Here is a 24488-nt window from a genome sequence, read left to right on the forward strand (position 1 = left end):
AATGGACAGGAGATGGTCCAAAGATATAGTACACCTGGACAAATGTAACTGAAAGTTTATTCTTCTTTTTGATAATGTCAGAGCTTCAATCTATATGTTAACTTTTTAAAGGAAAGAAAAAATCAGTGGCTGGGCACAATGGCTCACTGCCTATAAACCCAGCATTTTGGGAGACTGAGGCAGATCACTTGAGCTTAGGAGTTTAAGACCAGCCTGGCCAACACAGCAAATCCTTATCTCTACAAAAAATATAAAACTTAGCTGGGCATGTTGGCACGTGCCTGTAGTCCAAGCTACTCGGGAGGCTGGGGTGGGGGGATCATCTGAGCCCAAGAGGTCAAAGCTGCAGTGAACTGAGATTGCGTCACTGCACTCCAGTCTGGGAAACAGACTGAGACTCCTGTCTCAAAAAAAAAAAAAAAAAAGGAGAAAGAGAAAAAGAAAAAGCAAGTTATTGTTTGTCTATAGACTACTATTTAAAGATGTTTTCAGCAGAAAAAAGGTAAGGAAGAATTGCTCAGTATTTCAGAAATAAGAATGGAATTGTTACTTCTTCAAGTTGGAAAGGCTTTGGAGAGGTATGCTATGAACTAAGCTTCTGAGAAAATGTATTTTCTTATCCACTCTTCCAAAGTATCCTTCAAAATTATATAATTGCAGTCTACTAAATATTTCCATGTGTATGCAGAAACATAATTAGCCAAATTAGTTAAGACTTTTGACTTGCACAATAAAAAGGCAGTAAACTGACACTCTATTACTCAAGATAATTAAACAGCTGGTACAAACACTCATAAATGCACTTACTGCCAGTAATAAACTTTATGACCTTTGGGACATCACTTGGCTTTTCGGTATCTTGATTTCTTTTTCTATAAAGAAATGTTATAATGACTATTCAAATCAGAGTTATTGGGCACAGTTTATACTCTTTTTTTTTTTTTTTTTTTTGAGACGAAGTCTTGCTCTGTCACCCAGGCGGGTGTACAGTGCCGCCATCTTGCCTCACTGCAAACTCCATCTCCCGAGTTGAAGTGATTCTCCTGCCTCAGCCTCCCGAGTAGCTGGGACTCCAAGCACCCACCACCCTGCCCAGCTAATTTTTGTATTTTTAGTAGAGACGGGGTTTCACCATGTTGACGAGGCTGGTCTTAAACTCCTGACCTCAGGTGATCTACCTGCCTCACCCTGCCAAAGTGCTGGGATTACAGGCATGAGCCACTGCTTCTGGCTAATTCTTAACAACATACTATACATTTGCACCTGATCTCGTTTTAAAGAGAAGAAAATAAGACTTGAAGCCATGGTTATTATACAAAGTAGACCTGTAATCATTTATGCCATTTAGGGCAAAATATAGACAGACAATATGCATATTAGGGACAGAAAATCTCAATGTTTACCTGACATATTTGGATAAATGTTTCTTTAAAACATATACAGCTATAACTATGCACACACATGCATATGCATATACACATACACACATTTGGCTCTTCTACAGGAGGATGATTATATTGATCCACTGTAAGGAGACATGGACTTCAAACTATTTTCCAGTAGAAAATACCAAAAAAAAAAGTAGAGACTGTCTAACACCAAGAATGGAAAATTATGAATATTTTGCCATATTTCCTTAAAGAAAAAAATATTACAGATAATGTAGAGGTCCCCTTTGTTCCCCATCCAAGTCCCTTTCTCTTTTTGTCCTGTCCAGAAAGCTAGGGCTACTGTGAATTTAGAGGGTATTAGTCCTCTCCAAATTTACATGTGTGTATATATATATATATATCCATGAAAATATGCTAAACTTTTAAAATGTATTGTTAACATTTGTATAATTGTGCCGAACTGTGTATTATTTTGAAATCTGCTTTTTTCCCCAGTCAACATTGTAGTTTTGAGAGCTTTCCATGTTGGCATATTGATCTCGTCTATTTCTGTTAACCCCTGCATTAACATTCACCTTATGACTATACCATATTGAATGTATCCATTCCTCAATTGATGGCTAGACTTTTTTTCACTGTAAGAAAACCACAGTAAGCTAGTAAGCATCCTTGTACATATCTTTCTGCATGTATATGAGTTTCTCTAGGGAGGTATTTACCTAAAAAATGTAATTTTTAGGCCACAGGGAATATCTAGCTTGAGGCTGAGCATAGACTGCTAAATTGGTCTCCACAGTGGTTGTGTAGGTAATGGAATTTGCAGGAACCATCTTTACTCTTGTCTGCCACACACCTTGACCATCACCTCAGCCTGTTAGATGGTGGCAGTCTAAGGGTGGTCTGCAATCACAAAAAAGTCTGCTACATATGATGTTTGTCCTGCTCTCTTTAACTCAGCAAGTGCCTCAATCAACCCAGCCACTGAAGGTGGAAGAGAAAGAAAACCATGTGATGCCAGTAACTAAAAGCCCTGGATCCATTTATACTACCTTGCAACAATGGCCTTTTCTTCTTAACTATGAATAGCTCAATTATAAGTAATGCTGTAAGATATTTCTTCGCAAAGATGTTCAAGGGACGATAAAAAACAAATGATTCCCTTTCAATTCCTGATCATAAATTCTTCAGTTTTTGAGACTTCATAGCTTACAATGTAATTATGAGAACCTATATTTGAAATAACTCTAAGGGGCTTTTTCAACTCATATCAATGTCTTTGGAGGTAAAATGTGAAAGGAATAGGAAAATAGAAATCTACCCACATATAAATAATAGCTGCAATTATAATTTTCATATGCCAGCTATTATAAAGATAGTAGCTTATAATGCCTAAAACATGGCACCAAGAAGTATATAAGCAATTTATTTTTTAATGTGGCTTCTTTATATCACTAGGTAGGTCATTTTATCATATGTGCTATGACACAGACTATATGTATAAGATAGGGCCTATGTGTCCTCCATATATTAGTAGAGGACTTAGCAGTACAGGAATAATCCGTAAATGCCCATATTTTAACACATCCAAAGCTCTCTAGTTTGCACAAAATGAAAAATGAAATCCAATGGTGATGAACTCGCACGGACCTATCCGCACAGTCTCGCCCAATCACTCATGTCTAACAGAACATTGCCAACTGTCCTTTGGGCTAAAAGCAAAAGAAAACAAAACAAAATTGAAATCACTAACTTTGTGTTCTCTGACTAGAAAAGCTCTAATTAGATCCATTCTCTAATACCGTGTTAAAATAATTCCATCTCAAACACCCTGAGTACGCTAATATTTTTATATTTTGTGCGTCAAGACATCCTTTCAAGTTATTTTTTTATTGTGCCTATGAATCAGAGAGAGACTGCATATGTTTAGCTTCCTCTGAAACATTTAGGACTGTGCTAAACATGAACTCTCTGGATAAATGTTTGTGGTGCTGGCTTGTGACCTGTCCCAGCAGCTGGCCCAGGGCTACCATATTTTCAGAACAGTGCACTGGGAGAGATCCTCAGAATCCCTATGTCCCTCACACCTAAAATCAGGTCTGTTCTAAAATAGAATCAGTACAGTCTTAGATGGCTCTGAAGGTGGTTGACATTTAAGCTCAGCTTTAAAGCCAGGGTATAAATGCCAAGGAGACCAGAACCGAGTATTCATCTCTTGTATTCCCACCAGCATGTAGTTGTGGGTTGAGCAGACCCAGAATGAATATCCATAAATGTCTAGCTACTGTAGATTCCCTATCTCTTGGATAGGGAATTTCTAGTTCATAGTCCATGTTTCATTAGCTTCTTTATAAATGGAATATGCCTTCCTAGTTCTTCCCTCTCCCTGATCCCCCAAATTTTAAAAACTTCACGACATTGCCAGATAATTTTTTTCCAACTCAGATCCCAGTGTGTTATTAGGCAGATTTTAATGCCAATACATAGCTCTCCCAGTTTAAACTACTTTTCAGTTGGGTTTATTTTTCAAAAAGCTAGGGAGCTGTAGCAGTTGGAACTATAGGATTTAGCAGAGTAAAGTGCTTATGCCTTTCCATCAGCCAGAACACTCTGGCAGGCAGTCAAGAGATCTGTGGGAACTTCCCAAACTGTGCAGCCTTGGATACACCTTGCATCCATCCACCTGGCTTTTATGTTGCTAAAATAGTATACTCTTATAATCTCAAACTCTTTCAGAGTTTGTAATAATTCTGTGATTATTAAAACTCAGATAGAGTTCAACAAGGCTTAATCTCATTTTGGTCTTAGGAAACTAAACCTCATCACAAGACAGGGAGGATCCTGAAGATCATTTGATGGTGGAAAAATCATTCACTTTTGGAGAGTGCTGTTGTTTGGGTAGGATTTTTTAAACTTAATTCACAAAGACATGTTTTAAATATTAAAATTCATGCCATTTGATTGATCAAGGAGGCGGCAGGATAATGTATTTTTTTCCCTCGTACCAGAGTTTAATACAGTCTATATGTCCTTTGGCAAATCACCTATCCTGATAAAAAACAAAACTGTTTTTAAATCTCAGCTCTGTAATCCTTAGAGCTCAAAGATAAAGGGAAAAAAATGACCTCGTCTTTGTCCATTAGTCAATTACAGGAAGCATTACTCTTTCCATATTACCACATTATGAATCTGATTTCAAAGTAAGTATTCTAATGAAAAGAGAAGCATTTAACTTTTTTAAAAAAATCCAACTGAGTCTGCAAATGAAATTTTTAAACCAACGTATCAGGAGAGGAATAAGACCTTATGTTCTAAAACCCCCATCATATGAAATAAATTATTCTCTCTTTTATGTATCCGAATGGTAGTAGTTATATGCCATCCTTGGAAGAATTGAAGAAATGGTCACTCAAGTCATTCTGTATGTTTTGTGTTTCTGAGGAGCGCTCGCTGAGAAAGGCTGGCAGAGTCAGAAAAAAAAAATGTACTCTTTAAACAGGGTATAGTGTTTTGTTTTGTTTTTGTGATTTGGGGCTTTTTAAAAAGAGAGGTACTCTGGAAAAGGAGACAGAACATATTTAAGACCTACTTGTAGCATGTGAAGGAGCTAGATTCTACATTTTCTTAAATACTCTGATGAGTTAAATGGAACACTCAAATGCCACCGAATACCCCCACCACTGATAGTTAACAATGACAGCATCTCCGACTGCTTCCTGCATCTTTGCTATCTGCCTGACTCCATTCTAAGTGCTTTGCATCAGTTCTCCTGTAATTCTCTCTAATATGAGATAAGTATCTCCAGATTTACAGATAAATAAAACTGAGACTCAGCTCACACAGCAGGCCCAAGATCATCCAGTTAAATAAGGAGCACAAGCAGGATGGAAGCCAGACCAGTTCAACTCAAAGGGCCTCACTTAACACCAAGGCCTACTCTGAAGGGTGCAAGACTTCAGGCTTGTATCCTCAGGCGAGCTGTAAAATAAGGGGCCTGGACTATACTATTTCTAAATCTGTTACCCAGTATGCTAGAGTTAATTTACCAAGATACATAGTGCAAAAACAAGGAAAAAGATTAACATCACTTCTTTTTACTATGATTTTGTATAAAATAATTAGAATTTAAAATAGGACACAAAACATTATCTTTATGAAACACTTGCTGCCGAATGAATGGAGGATGGTTTTAGCACCCTAATACTCACTTTCAAAATCGTAACCATAAGGTTACACAAGATGATGTAAATTCTAACCCCTGTAGATATGTTGGGATGATTATCCAATATCAGGAGTTACAGTGTGGCCTTATGTTTGTTTTCCTTTGTGCTTTACCATGGTTTTTATATACTAAATGAAAAACACAAACAAAAAACACAAAATTGAGTTGTGGAGAATGATGACTTCAACAGAACCATAAAATCTCCCCTACACTAAAAAGAACACACAGCCATTTTACATCTGCAATCTACCTTCCTCAGACCTTGTGAGTGAACTACCATTCCACTGCTACAGAGCACTCATTTATTTCACATTTTAAAATCTGACACTGATATTACAGTAGAACTGATGTTGTGGCTAAACTATATTCTACAATGCCTGTAAGTCGGCTGGCAGGCTTCCACATGGAATCTTCCTACCTCTGTGAAAAACTGGGCCATGATCAAGAATACTCATACGCTGGGCTCAAAGCCACAGTCAATTATGTGTACTGCTCTGGCAGAGAAAACACAGGCCAAACAGGTCTCATTTCACCAGTGCTAAGAAAAGTTATTACCTTTTATTTCATTAACTAGCCAGATGACATCAAATCAACATTTTTTTAACACATACCCTACACAATTGAAAGGATAAAAGTACTTCATTTTCTAGTACTGATTAACTTAATTAGACTAGTCCTTTTTTCTCCTTTTCTTTTTTGAAACAGGGTCTTTCTCTGTCACCCAGGCTGGAGTGCAGTGGTGTGATCACAGCTCACTGCAGCCTTGACTTCCTTTTGGGCTCAAAAGATCCTCCCACCTCAGCCTCCCAAGTAGCTGGGACTAAAGGCACGTGCCACCATGCCCAGCTAATGTTATTTTTGTTGATCTTATCCACATTCATGATTTTCACTGCTGCAAATCTGCATCCCCTGTCCTTACCTCTCCCGTAAGCTTCAGGCTTATGATACACCCCCATCTAGATGTTTCAACTTCAAACCAAACAATCATACTCCCACTCCATTCTACATCTCCTTTCTGAATTTCCGATTAGATTTTTGGAATCACCATACCAAGATGGAAATGTGGGGGTCTCTACCCTCACTTCCACATCCAAATCTGTCCATTTTTACCTCCCAGATACTATCCCTTCCCTCAATTTCTTTTGCTGCTGCTGTAGTTCAGGCCTGTACCATCTCTTCCTTGGACTATTTTAAGAACCTTTTCAGTGGGCATCTAGCTTCAAAGTTACCCTCCATAGCAAGGTTCAAAGCAGGGAGGGACATATGAAAATCTATGGTCCTCCCTGCTTTGAACCTTGCTATGGCTCCCTACTGCCTCCAGATGAAACTCAGGTTCCTGATCCCAGCATCCATCTGGCCTCAATCTCTCCTGTTTTTTCCAACACCTTTCCCTTTAGTATTCAGCCCCTACATCTTACTAATCTGGGGTTCTTCCGGCCTAAATAACTGTTCAACTAAATTGAACAAATGTCTAGGATTTTGATTTTTAAGTAATACAGAGTAATACTTGGTCCTCTAGAGCATGTAGAATTCATAATTCCAAAATTACTATGAGAATTAAGTCATCTTTTAAAACATTGTTATTGTGGTAAAAACCATTTTTAAAGAAGAATTAATCCTCCCTTAAGGAATCAGAACGGGGAAAAAGTTATTTAAGGTCCACCATCTTTTTGCTTTTTAATCAATAATTGAGTTATTCTATTTCTATTCTGTTTCTTCACAGTACCAATTGCCATCGGGAGTCTTTGTAAGCAGTGAAGAGTGGTGTATGAGTCAGCATCTCATCAGAGGCAGGCAGCAATCTGAATTCAGGGACTTGGTTAGGTAGGTGACAGAAGAGCTGGGAAGCCAGACCACTGTGATGAGAACCACAGGCAGCCTCTCCATGGCCTCGGGCAGAAGAATAAAGAGAGGAGAGAATGTTGTTGGAGCTCAGGGTCACCCACAGTGGGTGGAGCATAGGTGAGATGCAGCAGCTCACAGAGGTCTCCAGAGCAGAGGAGACAAGGCTGAGAGTCTGGGAAGCAGGACAGAGTACCCAAGTGGAGAAAGCTACAGAGAGAGAGAGCTGTAGAGATCTGTAGCTTCCCCTCGAATCTTCAGCTGAGTACTGACCAGCACATGCACATAAGTAAACTACAAGATGCCAGAGAGAGGACTAGAGGGAATCATCTCCAAATCTTACACAAACATGCTGCATGAGCTGGAAAGAGAAATAAAACGCCCTGCTTTTTCCCCTGCCTCCTTTCCTGTAATCCTCCCCTTACCTATGCCTCTCATTAGCCTGGTGGTTCTCAACCTTGGCTGCACACACTAGAATCAAGTAGGAAGCTATAAAAACGTTGAATGCCTGGGCACACCTCTAGAAGACTGATGTAATTGGTCTGGGTGCAGCCTGGGCATTAGGAGCTTTAAAAGCTCTCTTGGCGAGTTGAGAACCAATACATTAGCTGAACCCAGGTAGAAGACATGAGAACAGACCCTGGGAAACACAGCCGACAGAAATCAGCACCCGTTCATACGGGGCAAGGAGAGGACCTGAGAGCCTGTGGGTCTAAGATCAGCAAAGATGGCACAAAGAGGCGGGTAGAAATAAGGAAGATGATGAAAAAAAAAAAAAAAAGTAGGCATGATCTTCCTTAAACCCTTCAGTGGCCAGCTCACACTGAACACCCAGCTGCAGAGTTTCTTCCCTCTTATAATACTTACTGCTATTCCTCCAATGACAAGACTATCATGTGCTACCTCCCATGTGTCCTTGGCTGTGCTGAAGCCCAGCATCTTGCTATCTGTTCATCCTGCAATGTCCCATCAGGAAAGCCTGGTGTTCCTCCTCCTACTAGCTGCATCAGGTATTTTCTTCTTTCCCAAACTGACTGGCTAGTTCATTTGTATATTTAGCTAACATTGAGTAGTAATTGATGGCTAATAATAGGTAATGTAACGCCCCTCTGGATAATATTTGCACGGTAAAACTGACCTTGAGCATAAAAATTCCAGGGCAAAGTCACAGATCGATTGAATAGATTTTTCGGTGTCCCTTAAAATGTAAATAAATTTAAATCAAATAACATGGGGGATGGCCTAACACTGGAAAGTAATGATTTACAAATTTACAAATGTTTTACTGCAATGTATTTTGATTACAATCCTACTCATGGCTGCTAAAATGTTAAGCAATATGAAGATACCTTAAGATACACTTACATCTTGTTAATCATTTATAGCCTAAAAATATACTTGCTGTAAATTCCAAAGTCTTATGATTTCGAATCAAAAGAAATTTATTTATCTTTAAAAGTGGAAATATTTAGCATTATTATCCTATTTGCCTGAGAAAGTCACTTTCCAGAGAAGGACAAAATCCAAGGTCAAAATCAGAAATCCGATACTCTATGTGTGTGTGTTTAGACTGACAGGCCAGTCCCTGAAAAACTGGTTGTACACTATGAAATTGTTAAAATACTGACTTCAAAACTGGACATGCTATTTTTAAAAAACTATTTTCTGGTATGAATCTTTCTTATTATTACTCTAGATGAAGAATTTGTGAATATCCACAAATATATGGTAGTGCCAACTCCTAAAAACAAACTTCCAATAGGACAACCAGAAGGTACTGAAATAATATACATGCATGCAAAAACACCATAGGCAGATCTACTTCTGTGATCCTACAAGCAACACATCAAGGCTCATAATTCAGAGATCATTTCTCTTCACCAACTACTTAATGAAAGGTATTCTTCCAGGGGAAAGTGTAAATCTCCAAATCACAACCAATACCACCTGACTGAGCTCCCAAAATTCTCACAAAAGGAACAGACCCATTCTACCCGAGTATGTGGACATAGTCTCATTTTAGCTATTAGACTCTTCTAAAAGCACTTAAAATAATTAATACATTTTAATGGACAGAATTAAAATTCAAAAGAGGTAAATGACCACATACTGATGGAATTCCCGCAGACTCTTGGGAGCAATATGACCACAACAGTCATCTTCTTCCATCACATTATTAAACAAGAAAAGGAAGATGCTTTTTGTCCGTAAAACCAGAAAATTAAGGTTAAGTGAACTGTAGGTTTTGAAATAATGAGTAACTAATACTACCCAAGAAACATACAAGTCTAAGCTTACCAAAAGGAGTAGTAAACCCACTAGGATTTTATCATGAAAATGCTGCATATGTCTCAGACAAAAGGCAAAGGTAGACGAGAACCATCTTTTTCTTAGCATGTGGAAAGAACCTAACGATTCCTTTGAAAATAGAACCTGAACATATACTCTGTACTGAGTCAGTGTTCAACTCATGCTATTGACTTATTAAATAATGACGTCTAAGAACTCCACTCGTTGGTAAGACCTAACTGGGTACCTTTCTGGGAATGAATAACAGTGATTTTAAAGACATTATTAATTGCAGTGAGATTTGCTCATAAGCCCAAGTTGAAGGGAGGCATCTGATTCATCTCGGTCAATTCAAACAGCTCAGATAATCTAAACATGGCGTGGACAAAATTAAAGGACATTCTGAGTCCTTAATATTATGTGGGCTCTCTTTCTCGGAATGGTCTTATAAAATGTGCCTCGGGGGTTCTGTGGGTCTAGGAAATATCCACACAGTGCCTGACTTTGTTTAGTGACAACAAAGGGATCTAAGAAAGGGAAGGAACAGAACACCACCTCCCGAAGCAAAACTAAACCAACAAGAAAAAATACTCACAACTGCTTAAAGAAATGATTGATTCTAGGTTGAAACTTTAAATTATAAAGTATTTTCTTCAGTTAATAGAAGGGAAATAAAGGATTGTCAAATCTTGTCATTGTCTATTTCTCCTCTTTAATTTCTTATAGAAATAGCAGATTTAAATACACACAAACACATCTGGTTGCTTTCTTTTAGTTATAGCAACTTCACATTTTAGGAACAGACATGTCGTACTTTTCTGTAAGGCAAGAACGCTTAAGTGGAGCTAGCTCCACATTTAGAGCCAACAGAGCAGAAAGATCTCTAAAGAGCAAGATATATATTAATGGTGGGAAGAAATAATACACAACAAGAAACACTAGGCACTTATAGGGCATTTTCTTTTTTTAGATGGAGTCTCACTCTGTTTCCCAGGTTGGTGTGCAGTAGTGCGATCTCGACTCACTGCAACCTCTGCCTCCTGGGTTCAAGTGATTCTTGTGCCTCAGCCTCCCAAGTAGCTGGGACTATGGGCGTGTGCCACCATGCCCAGCTAACTTTTGTATTTTTAGTAGAGATGGGGTTTCACCATGTTGGCCAGGCTGGTCTCAAACTCCTGACTTCAAGTGATCCACCCGCCTCGGCCTTCCAAAGTGCTGGGATTAACAGGTGTGAGCCACTGTGCCCAGCCTACAGATTTTTTTTTTTATAACTAAAAGAATTACATGAGAAATTTTAGGTGGAAGAAAGATTTTCAAATATCCTATCTTCATGGTAGACAAAAATGCAGGGAGTCATGTAATAATCCAAAAAAATACTTAAGAACCTCATCCATGTAGTATCATGGAATTAGGGATTATGGTGGGTTACATCACAGTCTTATTAGATATAATGGACATCTTTAGATGCCATATATTCAGGCTCTATCTATGTCAGCCTGAGAATAAAGGCTTTAAAAAAGTCCACTTTATCTACTTAAGCTCTGCTTCCTAAATGCCTAGGATGGGTGGACCCTCTGTGGAATAATATGTTCACTAAGCTGGTGTTCCTATACCTGAAAACATGTGCTGTGAGAGTCTCTTAGCACATAGCTAGGTAGCCTATAGGTCTTTTCTGTGGGGTGGGAGAGCAGAGGAAGCCATTCTTTGTTTATTTGTGATAATTCAACCAGATTCATGACTTCCTTTCCTTTGTTTCTATTTTAAGGAGGAAGAGAAACAGAAATCCCCATTTCCACTCCAACCCTATCCTCAACACAAATTATAATACCTTAAAATGTAGTAGAAGGAACTATAAACTATAAAAAGATAAAGTTCAATTGCTGAGGGGCAGCAATTGTAAGCATATTCTTACCTGATGTGGCCGATCAATTCAATAAGCTTGTGACTAAAAAAATATGCTGTCAGCTCAGACACATGACTCAGGACTGAACAGACCCCAAAGAGGGTTGTAGTTCCATTCAGGTCTTCCAAATGCCAGTAGAGAAAGGTGAACACGAAGCCGTATCCAAAACCCATGAACCAAGCCACAAATAGCACTGAGCCGTACTGCACACTGCAGAGCAGCTTGATTAAGTCCCAAAAGTTGAAGGCCTGCGAGTGGCTTGTGGTGGTTGGTGTCTCCTCAGAGGACTCTGTGGAGTTGTTCCTTTCCACCTGCGGAATCTCTACCTCTTTCCCTTTAGAATCATTGTTTTTGAAATGGTTGTACCGGAACCGGAACTGAGTGGCAACGATCAAGGCCATGGTCATGAGAACGCCGAAGACGATGAAGACGATCTGGTAATTCCTGTACTCGGGGGGCTTACACCCCTTTCCATCAATGAGCACTTCGATGTGGGTGTAGTCGATCCCGATGCCCACGGACAGCATCGCCAGGCCCCAGCCCAGGGAGCCCCACATGCGCTGCAACCCATAGCGATCTCTGTGTTTTCCCAGATACTGGAGTGTCACTGTGTCTACGATTGTGACAGAAGAGGCACTGAAAAATTCTCCTATTATGACAACTACCAAGATCACCAAGAATATAGCTTCAACTTCTTGCTGATCATAAACAAGCATGACTTGGTCAGAAGGTAAAGATTTGGTGGTGGTAACAATAACAGTGGTTGTCTCCTTGGTTACACTTCCTGTGGGGACAACAGGGGTTGCTGTGCTTGAGTTCAAAGTCAAGTCCATCATACGGTTAGTAATTTCATCTGTCTGGGGCTGCAGAGTGGGTTCACTGTTCATGTTTAGAGTTGTTGACAAAGTAACAGTGTCTGAGACATTGAGCCCTGTTTTCAAAAGCAGGTTTCTTTTCTCACGCATTTTTGGTGATACGGTGAGGAAAGAGGTAAAGGAAGAATTTGTTGGCAGGATAGTTAACTGGTGACTTGCATTGGTGGGATGAGCTGTTGGGGGAATCTTTGGTACACATCTCAAGGTAGCAGGTTTGACAAATCCAATGCCCAAGTTGAATAAAACCCAACACAAAAGAGAAAAGAGGAGGACAATTTTGCCTTTTTTAAAGCGATCTGCAACTACACCCCAAAAGGGGGCACTGCAGAATTCAATGAAGTAGCGAATACCTACTAGTAGTCCACTCTGGCTTGGAGACATTCCCAACTGTTTGTAATACACAGGCAAAAGGGGATAGAGAGAGCCATAGGCCGAGTAAAAGAAAAAATAAAAGACCTTGGAAATTAGAAGATCATTGTTTATCTTAACACAATGTTTCTCTATCCAGTCTATTTCCTCCTCAGGAATAGCAGATGTTTCTGTGGAGGAAGGTGTTTCATTCGAAGGTGGTTCTGGTTCCCTGGAAATACCATTAAAGGGATCTGCAAGCACATACTTTCTCTTCTGTTCCTCTTCATCATCCGTTAAAATAGCAACTTTATCATCTGCCATGGCTTACCACCACCATCAGCAAGTTTACAACCTTCTGAATTTGTACTGTTGATCTGTAAAGTAAAATTGAAAAGATGGCTTAGTAATGAAAATCATAACATAGACCGGGCGCGATGGCTCACGTCTGTAATCCCAGCACTTTGGGAGGCCAAGGAGGGCAGATCACAAGGTCAGGAGATTGAGACTATCCTGGCTAACACAGTGAAACCCCATCTCTACTAAAAATACAAAAAATTAGCTGGGCCTGGTGGTGGGTGCCTGTAGTCCCAGCTACTCAGGAGGCTGAGGAAGAGAATGGGATGAATCCGGGAGGTGGAGCTTGCAGTGAGCAGAGACGGCACCACAGCACTCCAGCCTGGGTGACAGATCGAGATTCTGTCTCAAAAAAAAAAAAAGAAAAGAAAATCATAACATGTAAACACAGAACTTCATCTTGCAGGAAATTAAGCAGTTACAAACTAAAATAGTAATTCCAAGAGAGAATTCTCATCATTTATCACTTGCAGCCACACAATACTTACTGGTAAGGAAAAATAGCTTTTAAAAAAATCGAATACTCTTTGTGGCCACTGACTGACTAATTACATCTTCCAATGGCAGGTTTACAGTTCAGATTCATTCCCAGTCTTTTCATTGATTCCAAGGGAAAATGTACAAATAATAGGGATTATGTCTAAACCAAATACAGGGAGTTGAAAATAAACACAGTTTATAGTTTCTTGATTTTACTGTTCAAACAAATCCACTGCATTATGAAGTCTAGGATTCTTTAGAAAATAAAGGTAGCAAAAACATTCTGTTTCTAAGGAAAAATAGGTTGCACTTAACCACAACCACAAATGTAATGAGAAAGAGGAAGCCAATGGCACTGTTGCAACTATAGTGCTCACTGGAGCCATGACAAAGACATCCTGGTAATGAAGTAGTCTTCACATTGCATATATTATATACAGTTCTCCAGATGTGCTTTATAGACAGCAGTTTAAAAAAATGGCAAGAAAAAAGAGCAGATAATACTTATTGAGCACTCTGTACCAGATAACATTAGAAGATCTTTAAATGTATACATTCATATTAATCATAATAGCCCTATTATCTTGTCCATTTTATAGATGAGAAGAATGAGGCATGGCAGGTTTAACTATTAAGAGGCAGTGCCAGGATCTGAACCCTGATATTATGGCTTCAGGACATATGCTCTCTACGATGGTAGTCCCCAACCATTTTGGCACCAGGGACTGGTTTCATGGAAGACAATTTTTCCTTAGATGGGGAGAGGGGGTTGGTTTTGGGATGAACTGCTCCACCTCAGATCATCAGGGTGATTCTTAGGTTCTGATAAGGAGCACACAAACTACATCCCTCACATGCACAGTTGACAATAGCGTTCACGCTCCTGTGCAAATCTAATGCCTCTGCTGACCTGACAGAAGGCAGAGCTCATGTGACAATGCGTGCTGGCCCGCTCTTGCTGTGCGGCCTAATTCCTAACAGGCCACGGAGTGCTAGCGGTCCATAGCCCGGGGGTTGGGGAACCCTGCTCTAAGACACACTAAACTGAAAAAATAACATATTTTAGATAAGACGCCAGTAAACCTTTTTGAGAAACAGTGCTTTGGCCGGGCACAGTGGCTTACATCTCTAATCCCAGCACTTTGGGAGGCTGAAGGGGGTGGATCATGGGTTCAGGAGATTGAGACCATCCTGGTCAACATGATGAAACCCCGTTTCTACAAAAGGTACAAAAATTAGCTGGGCCTGGTGGCGTGCCTGTAGTCCTAACTACTTGGGAGGCTGAGGCAGGAGAATCACTTGAACCCAGGAGGCAGAGGATGCAGTGAGGAGAGACTGGGCCACTACACTCCAGCCTGGTGACAGAGCGAGACTCGGTCTCAAAAAAAAAAGAAATGTTTTTCATATAAGACATTAGCAATATATATTTATATAAATTTATAGGAACTGTGCCACCATCCCATCAGATTTTCCCTTTCTTCTATTAAAGATTGAATGATTAAAGAGTCAAAAGATCTTGTGTGCATCAAGAATTATGTTGGAACATATTCTGATGGTAGGAGGTATATACATTAAATATGTGTTAATTCCTTTCACCTTCTTTTCTTTCTTTTTTCTTTTTTTGAGAAACGGGGTCTTACTCTGTCACCCAGGCTGGAGTGCAGTGGTGTAATTATGGCACTGCAGCCTCAACCTCCTGGTCTCAAGCAATCCTCCCACCTTAGCCTCCTTAGTAGCTAGGACTACAGACGCATGCCACCATGCCCGGCTAATTTTTGTAGAGATGGGGTTTTTGCCATGTTGACCAGGCTGTTCTCCAACTTCTGGGCTCAAGTGATCCTCCTGGCTCAGCCTCCCAAAGTGCTGGGATTACAGGAGTAAGCCACTGCATCCAGCCTCCTTTTACTTTCTTTACTAGAGAAAAATATCAATTTCACTTGCCACCCCTTGGAATAGATCTTGCTCTTTCTTTTCCCAAAATGAATAACATTCTGAAAAATCTTCTAAAATTATGCTTGTAAGCATTTTTTAATCTCTACAAAGCTCCTAGGTAGACAATGGAAACACAACTTAAGGAGACCTATGTAAGGAGTCAATTTATCTGTTATCCCCAAAAGCCAGATGTCAATGTAGCTGTAAGCTTTGAAAATGTTCATGTGGGTTTTTTAGATTAAAAAAATTTTTAACTGAAGGCCGGGTGTGGTGGCTCATGCCTGTAATCCCAGCACTTTGGGAGGCCGAGATGGGCAGACCATGAGTTCAGGAGACCGAGACCATCCAGGCTAACACGGTGAAACCCCATCTCAACTAAAAATACAAAAAATTAGCCAGGCGTGGTGGCGGCCACCTGTAGTCCCAGCTACTCGGGAGGCTGAGGCAGGACAATGGTGTGAACCCAGGAGGCGGAGCTTGCAGTGAAACAAGATCATGCCACTGCACTCCAGCCTGGGCGACTCAAAAAAAAAAAAAAAAAAAAATTAACTGAAGTGAAATTCACATAACACAAAATTAACCATTTTTAAAGTGAACAATTCAGTGGCATTTACTATATTCACAATGTATATGGCCACCACCTCTTTCTAGTTTCCAAATCAAGTTTTTCTTAATAGTGAAAGGAAAACATTTTTTTTCCTCCTAGAAAACATGAAGGAAAAGCAAAATCCAATCTTTTGCTGCTTAGCTATAAATTACTTTCTTTATTGTTCTATACCTATTTTTCCTTCATCATTAGTGACTTCATCTGTCCAACTCAGTGGCTCCAATTCTATTTTATCATCTGAAAAGAACAAATAATTTGCCCTCAAATCTATTTTCTAAATTAATTTAATTCATGAGCTCAAAATTGAAAGAAACATTTCTTGTGTTTCAAATGTATAAAATTATATGATACTTCTGGGTAAAGAGAGCAGATTAAACATATGTAGTTTGAATCCTTCCCTGAACCCACTAAAATGACAATAAACACACACACACACACCACACACACACACACACACACACACACAAACATATACACACACTGTAAAAGTCATAATTCAAGCTAGAAAGATTAAAGGGCACATAATAGCAATAAAATAAAATTCTGGAAAGCAGAAAGTAAACAATTGGTAAAAGACTTGGTAGATCTGAGAAAACTAAAACCTTGGTTGATTATAGGGAAAGCCAAGAACTAATGAAATTTACTACTCAGAATCCCTCAAAGGCTCATAAGTTAGCTATATTTACCTGCAAGTAAGAGAAAGAGTGTATGTGTGAATAAGTGAGTGAGTGAGTGAGTGAGAGAGAGAGTGGGGAGTGGTGGCGGGGGTTGGGAGGTGCTCAAATAGAGCAGACTGAAAGTCTAAACCCCAAACAAATGCAGGTTATTTTCCTCTGGAAAGTAAAACACAGAGGTTTTGGCCGGTTGCAGTGGCTCACTCCTGTAATTCGAGCACTTTGGGAGGTTGAGGTAGGTGGATCATTTGAGGTCAGGAGTTCGAGACCAGCCTGGTCAACTTGGCAAAATCCTGTCTCTACTAAAAATACAAAAATTAGCCAGGCCTGGTGGCAGGCGTCTGTAATTCCAGCTACTTGAGAGGCTGAGGCAAGAGAATCACTTGAACCCAGGAGCCGGAGGTTGCAGTGAGCCATGGATCGTGCCACTGCATTCTCCAGCCTGGGTAACAGAGCGAGACTCTGTCTCAAAAAACAAAAACAAACAAACACGAAACACAGAGGTTTTCTGGCTATAGAGCACCAAGCAGAGTTGTAAGCGGTGCCATGCTGAAAGCAGGGCATCAAGTGAACATACACATCCTGGATTCTGAGTCTTGGCCCCTTTCCCCATCCTACTTTCCTCAGGAGGTTCCCAGAGGCTGGCAAGACTTCCATCCTCTAGGCAGGAAAGTTGAAGGCTCTTCTCTAGAGAATCTAGTTAGCCTAAGAGGAATGACCTCTAGATGCTTATATTGAAGCTTCTCCAACTAAACAACACAACCCAATGACCCTACACAGGAGCTCAGAGTTATCAAGACCTTCCACTAAATATGAGTAATTACCAAGGATTATAAGACATTTGAGGAAAGTCTGTTACATGAAAAACAGAACCAAAACAAGAAATACTATCAGTCCAGAGAAATCAGAAGCCAAGTAAAAAGGAAAATACTTTTTAATATATTCTTAATATCTTCAGAAATAAGAGAAAATCATGCAACTATGAAACAATACCAGAACAATATATATTTTTAAAGAAGAAGAAGGATGGGCAGATAAAAGGAATGCTTGAATAAAAAGCTCTGGAATTTATAAGTATTATAGCATAAATGCAAAATTAAGAGATGATATGAAAGAAAAATTTGAGGCAATTTCTTAGGAAAATGAAGAACAAGAGCAACAATAAACAGATATATGTATCTCACATCATATGCAAAAATCAATTCCAGATAGATTGTAGATTTAAAGTAAAAGATTAAATAACATAGCTTTTAGATGAAAACATAGAAAAATATCTTAAAGACTTATAGATAGGAAAATATTTACTAAATAAGACACAGAGTATATTAAACATTAAGGAAGAAAAAAATAATTGAACTACATTAAAATTAAGAATTTCTGGCTGGGCGCAGTAGCTCATGCCTGTAATCCCAGCACTTTAGGAGGATTACCTGAGATCAGGAGTTCAAAACCTGCCTGGCCAACGTGATGAAACCCCGTCTTTACTAAAAAGTACAAAAATTAGCCGGGCATGGTGGCGGGTGCCTATAATCCCAGCTTCTTGGGAGGCTGAGGCAGGAGAATCACTTGAACCCCAGAGGCGGAGGTTGCAGTGAGCTGAGATTATGCCACTCTACTCTAGCCTGGACCAGCCTGGGCCAGCCTGGGCAGCAGAGCAACACTCCATCTCAAAAAACAAAAAGAAAAAAAAAAAAGAATTTCTGTTCATAAGCACCATTAAAGATTGAAATGGCAAGTCAAAGAGTGGGAGAAGATATTTTGGTGATATATATATAACAAAATAATGTATCCAGATACACAAAAATTTATTATTTAAAATCAACAGAAAAAAAATCAGTAGGAAAATATCAGGCAACCCAATAGGAAAAATAAGGGAAAAGCTTGAACAGGCACCTCACAAAAGGAGCCTATACAAATAGCCAATAAATATGTAAAAAGATGATCAACTTGATTAATCACCAGTGAAAGCATTAAAACCAGAATACAATAATGTAACATACTCTAAATATGGCTAAAATAAAAAAGATTGAGCCCGGGCATGGTGGCTCACACCTGAAATCCCAGCACTTTGAGAGGCCGAGGGAGGCAGATCGCTTGAGGCCAGGAGTTCGAGACCAGCCTGGCCAACGTGGCAAAACCCCATCTCTATTAAAAATACAAAAATATTAGCTGGGCATGGTGGCAGATGCCTGTAATCCCAGCTACTCGGGGGGCTGAGGCAGGAGAATCACTTGAACCCAGGAAGCAGAGGTTGCAGTGAGCTGAGATAGTACCACTGCCCTCCAGCATGGGCGAAAGAGCGTGACTCTGTCTCAATAAATAAATAAACAAATAAATAAATAAATAAGCATCTCTAAATGTCTGAGTGCCAACACGACACTCAAAGGAAATGCACATTGTAGCATTTTGGATTTTTGGATTTAGAAGGCTGAACTTAAGTATGAAACAAATATTCTAAAATTAGAAAAAATCCTAAATCCAAAATACTCCTGGTCTCAAGCATTTTAAATAAAGGATGCTCAACCTGTTATATCAAAAGTTGATGAGGATATGGAGCAATTAGAACTCGCGTGGATTGCTGGTGGGACTGTAAATTGATACACTACTTTAAAAACTGGGAATAGCTACTAATCTTGAGTGTAACACCCTATGACAACCAAAAGACATGTATATTCACTGAAAGACATCTATAAACATGTTCACTGCAGAATAATTTTAATGGCTCAAAACTGGGAGCAGTTACATAAGCAGATACATAAACTGTAGATTGTCCATGCAAAGATACTGTGCAACAAAAGATCAATGAGCACATGATTCTGCTTATGGAAAAACAATAAGCAGGCAAAATTAAGTTATGGTATTAAAAGTGGTAGACATGGTTCACACCTGTAATCCCAGTACTTTGGGAGGCTGAGGTGGGTGGATCACCTGAGGTCAGGAGTTCGAGACCAGTCTGATCAACATGGTGAAACCCCATCTCTACTAAAAATACAAAAATTAGCTGGGCATGGTAGTGAGCACCTGTAATCCCAGCTACTCAGGAGGCTGAGACAGGAGAATCGCTTGAACCCAGGAGGTGGAGGTTGCAGTGAGCCAAGATTGCACCATTGCACTCCAGCCTGGGTGACAAGAGCGAAACTCTGTCTCAAAAAAAAAAAAAAAAAAAGTCGTAAACTTCTCTTCCAAGAAGATGGAGTAGACACAATTTTCTCTATCACTTCTGCTAAGTACAACTAAAACCTATAGATAATAATATTTAAAGTAAACATAGAAGACTCTGAAAGATAGACAAAAAAGGCAGACCAGCTATGGACCTTGGTACCCAAGGAAAAACACAGGTATGAGTGGAGCCGAAGAACCAAGAAATACTGATGGGTGCAGATGGGTGCAAACAAAAAGCCCCAACAAGTGTCTGCTCTCTCTATCTAATGAACCAGGAAAGGGGCAGTCTAGAAAGTCAGAAAACTTTAGGTAATAACTTCTACTGCAGCCAAATACCACAGAAAAAATAACCATAACCCTATTCCCACTCCTGCCCATGCCATCAAAGGCTGAGTGGGGAGCCTAGAATTCTGCCCTCACCAGGCTGTAATGGGAAACCCCCAATCCCTCAACTGAGGTGGGATCAGAGAAGATAAAGGAGCAAGGACTTTCATCCCTGCTAGGCAGTAATGAGGCCACAGTATCAGCGGAGATTACTTGGGGAGCCTGGACTGCCAACTCACCTGTTGATAACAAGGCACCCTTACCTTTCCCCACTGGGGTAATGTCAGGAGTTAGAGGAATGGGACTTTTACTACTGGCCAGCAATAAGGAGGTCCACCCCTCACTCTCAATGGGTGTCAGTGAAGGCCATGTGAGGAGGCCTACTGGGGAGCTGAAATGTCCATCTCCACTTCACAGTAACAAAAAGTCTTTCACCTTCAGGTATCCAGAGAGGCTGAGTGAGGAACTTGGACTTCTACCTCCAGCTGGCAGTAATAAAGCAGCATCCTCCCCTCTCTTGCCAGAGCAGTTTCAGAAAAAGTCAGCTAAAGCAGAAGGTCTAAATAAGATCCACAGTCTCATAAAATAATACCCAAAATGTCTTGCTTTCAATCAAAAATCAAACATCACACCAAGAACCAGGAAAATCTCAAATTGAATGGAGAAAGACAATCAACAGATGCCAACACTGAGATGACAGGAACGACATCCATTTTAAAAACAACCATCATTTGGAAATAATAGACACTGGGGACTCCAAAAATGGGGAGAATGGAAAGGGGATGAGGGCTGAAAAAATGCCTGTTGTGTACAATGTTCAATATTTGGGTGATGCGTACACTAGAAGCCCAATCTCCACCACTACACAATATACCCATGTAACAAACATGCATTGTACCCCCTGAATTTGAAATATTTTTAAAAAGCCATCCTAAAAATGCTTAAATAGGCAATTATAAACATGCTTGAAACAAAATCAAAAAATAGAAAGTCTCAGCAAAGAAATGTAAGGAAAAATGGAAAACTCGGCACTGGAAAATACAATAACCAAAATAAATCTTAATGGATGCACTTAATAGCAGAATGGAGGGGACAGAGGGATTAATGAGTGAATTGGGATACAGAACAATAAGCATTACACAATCTGAACAGAGAGAAAATAAACTGAAAGAGGCTTAAGGACCTATGAGACTGTAACTAAAGATCTAATGTTCATGTCTTCACAGTTCTGGAAGGTGAGGAGAAAAAAAGGGGGTGAAAAAGTTGTCAAAGAAGTGAAGGCTGAAAACTTCTCAAATTGGCAAAAGACATAAACCTACAGATTCCAGAAACTTAGCAATCCCAACAGGATAAACCTAAAACAAAATACCCACACCAAAATATATTATAGTCAAACTTCAGAAAACTAAAGGCAAGGAAAAAAATTTTGAAAGCAGAGAGACACAATGTACTGATGGGAGAAAAACAATTAAAATGATAGCAGATTTCTGAGAAACCACAGATACCGGAAGTAGTACAATTTTTTTTAAGTGCTAAAAGAAAAGAATTGTTAATGCAAAATACTATGTCCAGAAAAAAGACTGCCCAAAAAACGGAAAACTACTAATATCCCTGGTAAATCTAAATACAAGAACCCTTAAGAAAATATTAGAAAAGAGAATTTAGCAACATATAAAAAGAATTATACATCATGACCAAGTGTGGTTGATTCCGGAAATACAAGGCTGATGCAATATTTGAAAGTCAGTCAATTCAATCTACCATGTTAATAAGCTAAAGAAGAAAAATTACTTGAGCTTACCAATCAATGCAGAAAAACATTTGATAAAATTAAATACTCATTTAGATAATAACTTCGACTGCAGCCAAATACCACAGAAAAAGTCTCAGAAAATAGGCTCTGAGATAAAAAATCTCAGAAAAATAGGAACAGAGGGGAATGTTCTCAGTTTGATAAAGATCACCTACGGAAACCCATGGGTAACACTGCACTCCATGGTGAAAGACTGAATGCTTTTTCTCTAAGATAGGGAACAAGGCAAGACTATCTGTTCTCATCATTCTTATGCAATACAATGCTGGAAGTTCTCACCAGTGCAATAGGAAATAAAAGAAAACAAAAGACGTACAGATCAAAAACAAAGAAACTGTCCCTATTTGCAGTTAACATGACTAGGTAGAAAATCCCAAGAAACCTATAAATAAACTTCTAGAACTAATAAGTCAGTTCAGCAAGTTCACAGGATACAAGATAAACATACAATAATTAATTGTATTTCTATATGCTAGCAATGAACACAAGGACACTAAAATTATAACACCATTTACAACTGCTTAAAAAAGAAACACTTGGGTATAAATTTTAAAAATGTGTAAAAGGCCTTATGCTGAAAACCATAAAATGCTGATGAAAGAAATCAAAGAGCTAAATAAATGGATCCATGTTTATGAATTTCAGTTCTCCTCAAATTGATATACAGGTTTAACACAACTCCTATCAAAATCTCGGCAATATATTTTTGTAGATATAGACAAGATTTTAAAATTTATACAGAAAAGGAAAGAAATGAATAGCTAAAGCAGTTTTGAAAAAGATTATATAGCTATACATTAATTAAGACCGTGTGGTATTAGAAGGACACATACACAGATCAGTGTAACAGAATAGAGAACCCAGAACAAATCCACACAAATATGCCAACTATTTTTAAACAAAGATGCAAAAACAATTCAATGGTGGAAAGGTAACCTTTCAACAAATGGTGCTGAGGTACTAGACATCCATGGGCAAAAAATTGAACCTCGGCCAGGCGTGGCAGCTCACGCCTGTAATCCCAGCACTTCGGTGGCCAAGGCAGGTGGATCACCTGAGGTCAGGAGTTCAAGACCAGCCTGACCAACATGGAGAAACCCTGTCTCTACTAAAAATACAAAATTAGTTGGGCATGGTGGCAGGCACCTGTAATCCCAGCTACTTGGGAGGCTGAGGCAGGAGAATTACTTGAACTTCGGAGGCAGAGGTTGCAGTGAGCTGAGATAGAGCCATTGCACTCCAGCCTGGGCAATAAGAGTGAAACTCTGTCTGAAAAAAAAAAAATAAATAATAATGAACCTCAACCTAAGTCTTATACCTTATACAAATATTAACTCAAAATGGATCATTAACTATACAATTTGAAACTATAAAACGTTTAGGAAAAAAAAAGAATAAGAAAATCTTTAGCCTCTAGTGCTAGGCAGAGTTTCTAGACTTAACACCAGTAACATGATCCATAAAAGGAAAAACTAATGTTAGACTTCATTAAAATTTAAAACTTTTGCTCCACAAAAGCCCCTGCGAAGAGGATGAAAACACAAGCTACAGACTGTGAGAAAATACTTGGAAACCACAAATCCAGTGAAGGATTAGTTTCTAGAATATATAAAGAATTCTCCAAACTCAACAAACAATCCAATTAGAAAATGGACAAAAGACATAAAGAGACATTTCACTGAAGAGGACAGACAGGATATATAGATGCATAGATACAAATGAAAAGATGTTCAACATCATTAATGATTAGGCAAATGTAAATTAAAACCATTATGCTATATCACCACACGTCTATAAGAACTGTTAAAATAAAAATAGGGATAACACTGAATTCTGATAAGGAGGCACAACTACCAAATTACTCATACACTGTGGGTGGGGATGTAAAATCGTACACCCCTCTAGAAAGCAGTTTAGCAGTTTCTTATAAAACTAAATACATGATTACAATACAATCCAGTAATTACACTTCTGGGAATCTATTCCAGATAAATGAAAACTTATTTTCACACAGAATCCCATGCATAAATGTTTACAGCAGCTTTCTTCATAATAGCCAAAAAGTGGAGACAACCCAAAAGCCCTTCAAAGGACGGAAGGACTAATTAAACAATTTGTACTACAGCTTGACTATGGGATATTACGCAGCAATAAAAAGGAGCAAATGATTGATACATGCAATAATCTGGATAAATTTCCAGATAATTATAAAGAATGAAAAAATCCTATCTCAAAACATTACATACTGTATGATTCTATTCATATAACATTC

General features: G+C 39.1%; 1 protein-coding gene across 4 annotated transcripts in view; it reads right to left on the bottom strand.

The window, feature by feature from the left end:
- The window catches only part of MFSD6 (major facilitator superfamily domain containing 6), an 86648-nt gene that overhangs the window by 45243 nt on the left and 16917 nt on the right, over positions 1-24488 (bottom strand). For 3 of the 4 annotated variants that reach the window (XM_033230830.1, XM_033230833.1, XM_033230832.1), the window contains exon 2: positions 11654-13244. In XM_033230830.1, the coding sequence (XP_033086721.1) occupies positions 11654-13191 (1538 nt within the window). In that variant the 5' untranslated portion in view covers positions 13192-13244. Of the gene's footprint in view, positions 1-11653; positions 13245-23362; positions 23426-24488 lie in introns of those variants that run through there. The other variant, XM_033230831.1, reaches the window with a different exon arrangement.

Source organism: Trachypithecus francoisi, unplaced genomic scaffold (genome assembly GCF_009764315.1).
Source record: "Trachypithecus francoisi isolate TF-2019V2 unplaced genomic scaffold, Tfra_2.0 Lachesis_group13, whole genome shotgun sequence".
Lineage (NCBI taxonomy): Eukaryota > Metazoa > Chordata > Mammalia > Primates > Cercopithecidae > Trachypithecus > Trachypithecus francoisi.